This window comes from Corvus brachyrhynchos, unplaced genomic scaffold, assembly GCF_000691975.1.
Source record: "Corvus brachyrhynchos isolate BGI_N302 unplaced genomic scaffold, ASM69197v1 scaffold26, whole genome shotgun sequence".
NCBI classification, from domain to species: Eukaryota; Metazoa; Chordata; class Aves; order Passeriformes; family Corvidae; genus Corvus; species Corvus brachyrhynchos.
Window position 1 is genome coordinate 10,614,891 of NW_008239324.1, and position 7,555 is coordinate 10,622,445.

At 39.1% G+C, this 7,555-nt stretch overlaps 1 protein-coding gene across 3 annotated transcripts in view; it reads right to left on the reverse strand.

The window, feature by feature from the left end:
• Positions 1–7,555, reverse strand: part of HEATR3 (HEAT repeat containing 3) — a 24,429-nt gene that overhangs the window by 14,855 nt on the left and 2,019 nt on the right. The window contains exons 1-8 of one of the 3 annotated variants that reach the window (XM_017740852.1): positions 7,245–7,428; positions 6,246–6,418; positions 5,639–5,726; positions 4,673–4,785; positions 2,839–2,948; positions 1,933–2,073; positions 908–1,191; positions 557–647 (exon numbers count right to left, since the gene is read on the reverse strand). In XM_017740852.1, the coding sequence (XP_017596341.1) occupies positions 557–647; positions 908–1,191; positions 1,933–2,073; positions 2,839–2,948; positions 4,673–4,785; positions 5,639–5,726; positions 6,246–6,418; positions 7,245–7,274 (1,030 nt within the window). In that variant the 5' untranslated portion in view covers positions 7,275–7,428. Of the gene's footprint in view, positions 1–556; positions 648–907; positions 1,192–1,932; positions 2,074–2,838; positions 2,949–4,672; positions 4,786–5,638; positions 5,727–6,245; positions 6,419–7,244; positions 7,429–7,555 lie in introns of those variants that run through there. The other 2 variants (XM_008638798.2, XM_017740850.1) reach the window with 2 other exon arrangements.

Consider the following 7,555-nt stretch of genomic DNA (forward strand, 5'->3'; position numbering starts at 1 on the left):
CTTTCCCTCCTCCTCCTAAAAAGCTCATAAAGGCAGAACTCTGGAAGCCTAGATCTACATTGTTGCCAGAATTGCATGCAAAAGCTGTCCCTACTCCTAATTTTGCAACACTTGCAGTACCAAAACTAAATCAAAGCAACAAGATTTATCTGGTTTAAAAAAATTGATGCCCCCATCCTGCAATGAGATTGGCACACGTCTTGCATCAAAAGAACAGTCAGACCACACTCTAACTGAACAAAGATTTTGCCATAACAGTTTAGGAAATATCTCTTGGTGTGAGTGCTTTTTTTGTTTGTTCTTAAATGTTGGCACATGCAGTATCATAAAAAAAAATAAATAAATTAAGCAACATAAGTCACTTAAATGAAGAAAAAACCACTTAAATTAGATATAGAAATGACAACCTACTCTGTCCCCAGATGAGGATATCAGGGACAACATGCCCACGGGCATTCACCCTCAAAAACCCAGATGACCAAACAACAAACTAAATGTGACCTACTCAGAAACAAAACACACCACAACACTTGCAATGAACAAGACTCCTACAAACCTTCACTGCAGCACATATTAACAATGATTTCCAGAGCAGTCTGCTGAGCCGTCAGTAAAGCTGTCAGTTCTTTCAGTTCCCACTTATCAGACTAAAAAATTAAAAACATGAACCAAATTTGATTTTGGAAAACAACATTTAAGAGCCATTTAAAGTATCCAAGCTGTCAGTTAAAAATACAGTCCAGTCATTTCCTCTTCTCAGTCTACACCCAAACTTGAAAAAAAAACCCAAAACACAAATCCAAGTGGTGTTATCTACCATCTTTTTGTTGAATGTTCCAGAGGAAATTTTATTCTCGAGGAATGCCACTTGCACTAAAGTTGTCCAAAAGCCAGCAGCCACACTTACCGGAAGTAAATCCGAAACATCATTTTCTCTTCTGAGTTTTCCTTTTGGTATTTCTTCCATGTTATCATCTTCACTCAAAACACAGTTTTCTGTAATATCATTCATGTTTTCCTCAGCTTCTGCTTCCACAGCAAATTTTAACCTGTTTTTTTCAGCTTCATTCATATGAATAATTGTTTCACCAGCGTCTATTGCCAATGATTCTGAAAATATCTTCAGGATTGCATTAACCGTGCTTCCCAGGCTGCCTGGTGGAATGGTATCCTTTATATTCCAGACAGTGCCTAAATATGACATAACCAAATTATATAAATTATTAAAGTGCTCAATTCCCAGCTCTGTAATAGCCATTTTGTAAGGACACAGCCTCCACTACTTAAAATACTCAGTGCTTACATTCACTACAAATGTTCAAGTCTTTTCTCTACAGATTTGTATTTTTTTATAACATTTCATATATTCATCTGTAAGAATTGTTATGCCCACATCTTAAGCTCGAGTAAATTTCAACATGTCAGTATTTACAGAATATTTATGTGGAGTGACCTTGGTGTCACTCTGTACCTGAGATAACAAATCCACTTGCAAGAATCATTTTCTAAGGATTCTCAAAATTAATTTATTACACTTCAGCATCAAAAATCATCATAGCTAAGCATCTGAGGTAACAAAAATTCAAGGTGGAGAATCTGAGGTAAAAAAATCTACACCTATTAAGATCAAAACAACTCCTGTACCACTTACTGATTCATTTCATTGTTGAAAACCAAATGAGCAGTTAAAGTGGGCTAGCACACTGAGCAGGGGCTGAAATCAGAATCAAGCATTTAAGACAGTTTTAAAACTAGTTGCAAATACCTATTTGCAGTTCCAAAGGCAGATATAACCTCACAAACCATATGTACAGGCCTTGACAATCAGAAGTCCAGATCATAGCAGAGAAGACTAAGCCTTCTGTCCTTCCCAGCCTCCTTTACCTGCCATGCTACCCATCCCAAGGCAATGAACCCCCTTGAGCACTGTACCTGCTATCAGTGTTCTCAGAAGGATGTGCTTCATGGTGCTCTCTGGACACAACATCACTGTTTCCAGTACTTGTTGTGCAGAAGCGTTAAATGAAGAAAGAAGATCTGGATTATCTTCCGTCACTGCCTGCAAGCAGTTTGCTGCAGCAAACAACAAGAGCAAACATAATTAACAAACCCAGTAGCAGCTTTTGCTCTGCTAATGAGAAAACATTATCTTCCTGAAAGCTGGAGTCATGAAATGCTAACACAGGAAAAAAAAGTCATGCAGCATTATGTTGTAATGGTCTGACACTGTCCTTCACAAGCTGTGTTTCGGATTAGAAGACATTCTGTGACAAACCTGTACATAAAACAGGTGAGGACAATACCACATCAGCCATGGAATTGGTTGTATTAATTTCAGCTACTCATAATTAAATTTCTCCATTGTATACTGACAATGGATAACATAAAAAAATGTTGGAAGCACACACACCTGTATCACCATTATAAACCCGTAATAACAATAATACTGATAAAACCACATTGAAAGTGATTGGAATTGTTTGGGGTTCTTTTAGAAGGACTGTCTCCTCTGCTCAACAAATTAAACCCTCCATTACCAAAACATGAAAACAAAATGAAAAACATAGCCTCCTTCTAAAGCCCTCTTCCCACAAAATTTTTCTTCCCATGTAACCACCAATAAGCCATTCTCCTTTGAACTGAAAACAAGCACAACAGACGTCAACTTCTTCATTACATGCTGTTCAAAAATGGATTTAAAGTCTTATACTCAGTGCAAAGTTAAGCAATGCTAAAGCAGGTCCATTATGCAATGAATGTAATATCAGTGTTACATTCATATAGTAAAAAAAAAAAAAGGTATCTTTAAACCCTTCTCTTTTCTTTTTCACCACTTACCTACTGAAATAGCCAGATCCACATTTGTGGCAAATTTCTTCATGTAATGTAACACAGCCTCCAGACATCCTTCTTTATTGAATATGTATAGGGCAGTATTGTTGCATTCACTAATGTATGAAAAAGATCAGTCAAACCCTTTTCCAGGAAAAAAAAAGAATACTACAGCAACGTTTTAAGCACCCCATACTTGTTATTACTCACATTAAAAAAAAAAAACCTAAGAATTATGCATTAGTCAAAGAGCTATCCTTCGTTACTGAGGTTATGATCAACTCTATACAAGACGCTGAAAGAGAAGCTGCAAAACCCTGGACACTTTTGAGGAAAGTTATCTTGTGCCAGCTGCTTCCTCATACAGAGCGTTCGAAGTTATTTGGGAGCCTAACTACAGTCTCCCGCTGGAGGGTGAATGGCAGCTCAGAGCTGTGGGCTGCAAGCCAGCCCAGGGCTTCCTGCAGCCACAGGAGACTTCACCCACAAACCCACTGCCTCTCACATCAGTATTCACTCACTCCACAAAATGACTGCTCCTACCATTCAGAAACGCATTTACTTTCACTATCTAACAGTGGGATTTGTGTTTCTTCAAGTTCTCACAGCTACTCTCTCTTTTAAACTGACACATTGATATAAGCCTAATTCAAACTAAAAAAGCACAGGAGCTAACTAGCTATAAGGGTCTTCAAAAATTTACTTTTGAAAATATTATGTCTCAGCATCAATGCCAGCCCTAATTTTATCAGTACTAAACTTAGCAACAAAATAAGCAGTTCACATTCATTGCCACAAAGTTCAAAATCCCGAAGTGATTTACATTCACACTTAATGATCATACTTCCTGCTCTCAAGCACTGACTACAAAAGCCAAAAAAAAATGAACACATGACATTGTTGAGTCAGAGTTACAAAGGGTCATGCATTCTGTGCAAGATGCTGAACAAGCAGTTTATCTGCTGTTCTAGATTCTAATCCCTAAAAAATAAATATCCCAGTTTAGAAACAAGGCCTCAAGCCAGCAGCCATATCACACAGGCACAGAGGTAGTTCCCACTGAGGCACTGTACAGCACTGAACAAAATCCTGTACGCAAAGTGTATAATGGGAAAAAATGAAGATAAACAACACAAAGCTCAAGCAGAACTTTTGGAACAGATTTGCATCACTTCAATGTTTATAGTCATTTCTGTATAAATAGTATTGCCATTTCTCTTCCTTCACCTGATGCTTCCAATGTAAATTACTAATAGAACAATTTACATTATTTTCTCACATAATAAGTAGATTTTTATCAGTGCCTCAGTAACTAAGGGACAGTTGCCCCAAACAGTTAATTTTTGGGATGACCTGCAGACAGAGGAAGTAGTATAAAAACTCCTCATATTCCTAGAGCACTGGAGTCCACTGATCAGAATTTCATTTTCTCCATTTCTTGTACCATGGATCTACAGGAAATAAATTCAAGATGCCACAACCCAAACTGTACAACAGACTATGACAGAACATGTTCAGAAAACAGGATCAGAACCCAGGATGAAGAACCAGTAGAAAAAAAATTTGTTACTCTTCTAAAACTAATGACCAACCCTGTGCTCTTTTAGAATCCTTCACTTAAAAAAAAAAAATCTACACTAGAAGATAAACTTCTATTTCAGATGAAATGAGGGCTCACCATTATTAGAGCAAGGTACACGTAGGAGCAACACAATCAGAATCAGCAAATGAATGCATCTTCCCATGCCAGGACAGTAACTTCTTTTCTGCCTCAATTAGCACACTCCTTTTCAGGAACAATTTAATTTAGCTAAAATGCCAGTGTTTACACAGCACTTACCATATATTCCACAGCAAATTAATAGCCTCATTGGCTATGTCTTCAATATAATTTTTGTTTATTCCTCTGCATTTCTTTGGAGAGAGCTGGTTAGCATCTAGTCCAGTGCTGCACTACAACCAAACAAAAGAACCAGGATTGGAAAACAAGCCACGAAGAGAAGCAAAACTTTAAAATATTAGCAGCAGTGAGTGAAGAGATCCTCTCATCATGAGTTTATTACCAAAAAACCTGACTAGTTTCCTTTCTCTATGAAAACTTTCTAACTAAAAAAAAATACCTGGGAATTTTAGAACTTGGAAGTTCTGTTTCTTGCTAATAGGCTGTCTGCAGTTGTCAACAGTTCTTTCTAACCACAAAGATTAATTCAGCTAATACCTTACTATATTTGTGCTTTATAGTAATGCCATTACTCATATTTTAAAATGGAGAAGAAACATACAGAAAATGATGGTATTGGACAAGGTTGCTCATACAAAGACAGCAGGTAAGAGAACTCAATGAAATTTCCAAACTGCAGTGCAACACCTGGACCAAACAAAGAATACCAATTCAGTACAGGTTATTCTACAATAATTACCCAACTGTAAACCCAAACATCCATTTAGACAAAACTGCTTACCAGAAAAAAACGTTACTAGAATAATGTTGCAACATACATGAAGGACCTGGATTCTCACTGACAGAATAAACTTGTCTTGACTGACATTACAAACACAAAATCTCCAGAACTTTCACTCAAAAATCATCCTAGGCAGCAAACCTCACCACGGACACAAGTTAGCTGGCCAAGAGGCAGAAGGTAGTGGTTAGAAATCTCTGGAATAACTTTTGTACCATTAAACCTATTGAAACATTCTTTCAAGTATCTTATTTTAATAATAGCTACAAAAATAGAACTGGTTTTGTATATGGGATAATTCAATGCCTAGGTCAGGTTTAAAATCAAAATAAAAATATACACACCTCTTTCAAAAGTGCAACCAGGGGTGTCATGATGTCGTTTGTCACCATATCATCACAGACATCAAATCCTCCACAAGCGCTTAGATTTCTGGGGAAAGCAAAAAAATTAATGCTTTGGATAAGATACAATACTTTCCAAGAATGTTTCAAAAACCCCATGCATTTGATATTCTTCTCTAAAGGTTATGGTACTTTTTGTTTTAAAATCAATTTGTTTAATTAGTAGCTTTAGTCTTCTACCTCCCTAACACTAACTTCGGTGTTAGAAAAAAAAATTATTTTCATTTACTCATCAAGCATAACTAGAAAGCTTATCTGTACTAAAACATCATGATACAAAATGTCATACAAACTGCACTCAAGTTCTCTATATTTCCTCATAAAGCCATACGTTTCTAGTGTAAAGCCTGCTCCTGACATTAAAGGCTCACAGAGCAAGAAGAGCCCCTCTCCCACACACTTCAGCTGACATGGGCATAGCTACCCAGACCAGAATTAAAGCAAGAGAGGCTGGCACTCAAGTTCACAGCTGTCACCAGCAGAACCCCACTGTTTCTCCCCGGTGCCAGGATCCCCTCATTCTACCTGTGCAGTAACAAGGGCTTACCGGAGAGCTCCTGCAGCTGTCTCCCGAACAGCTAAACTGTGATCCATCAGCAACGGCCCCAAACAGCGCACCACGTCCCTCTGCACAAAGGCTGGGATGACGTGCTTCTGCTGCAACAGCTTGGAAATACTGGCACAGGCATACTCTCTCACTTCAGCACTCGGATGCTGCAGCTGCAGAGACACAGGGCACACCACAGCGAGGGTAAAGGGAGCTGGAAGGTTATACTGAGTGAAAAGATTGATCAGGGCCAGCACTGTCGCTCCTATTTTACTGCTCTTGAATGGAAGCAAGAGCTTTTAATTTCCATGAAAGTTTATAAATCCTTGCCTGGGTTATGTGTCTTAACTGTATGACTAGATAAATACTATTCTGGATATTTTTAACAAGACAGCCATAGTCCAGGCACAGATTTGACACTAGCTGGCAATGGTGAGACCTCAATTACCATGCATTAAAAAAAGGAAAAAAGGTGGTGGGGAGGAAATATCATCAAAGTATCACAGACACAACACATACCACCATAAAGAAAAGTTGAAGAATCAAAAGATAAGAAAAAAAATTATAGCCTTTAGATTAAAACCACCTGCTTAACAGCAAGATGTTTTCTATGTCCCCAAGACAATGTTGACTTGTGCTGTAACAGAGTTTTAGGTGAGATACAAGAATTACAAATTGTAAAAATAATAACAGAGCAGAAGCACATATCGTAGAAGGTCACAGAGTTTGTTGAAAACCTAACAGAAGAGATAAACATCTGCTGAACAGCAGAACAGAAGAGTGGCAACATCAGATCCTGCCTCCATTGAAAAAGGTGTCTCAGCTCACCCTCACCTGTACCTTTATTTACCCTCTCTTCCCCTCTCTCGCCTAAACAGGTTAGTCCAGAAGAATAACCAAGCTGTGACGTGTTCAATGAATTCGGTTGGGCAAAGTGAACAAAGGGGATTTAATTACTTAAAGGAAAACGGATTTTTGCTTCTGATTCTTAAGTCACACCTGTAGAAGGAGGTTTACACCAGCTTCCATCTGCAGTATTTAAACCAGGACTATGGCCTACAAGTGGCCAAGCCGTCTTCTTCAGCATTTTCTACTCGTTACTCCTTACGTGTGGCTCTTGGACTCATGGCTCTGGCCACCTGTAGAAGTCTCCGGCCGGGGAGACCGAGCCCAAGCCCTGCAAGAACTCCTTGGCAGCCCCCGCAGGGACGAGGGACACGGAGCTCCGCCGCTCTGCACGGAGCGCGGGCGGTGCCGGTGCCGCCCCGCCCCGCCGGGCCGCGCGGCCGTGACGCCGGGGGGGCGACACG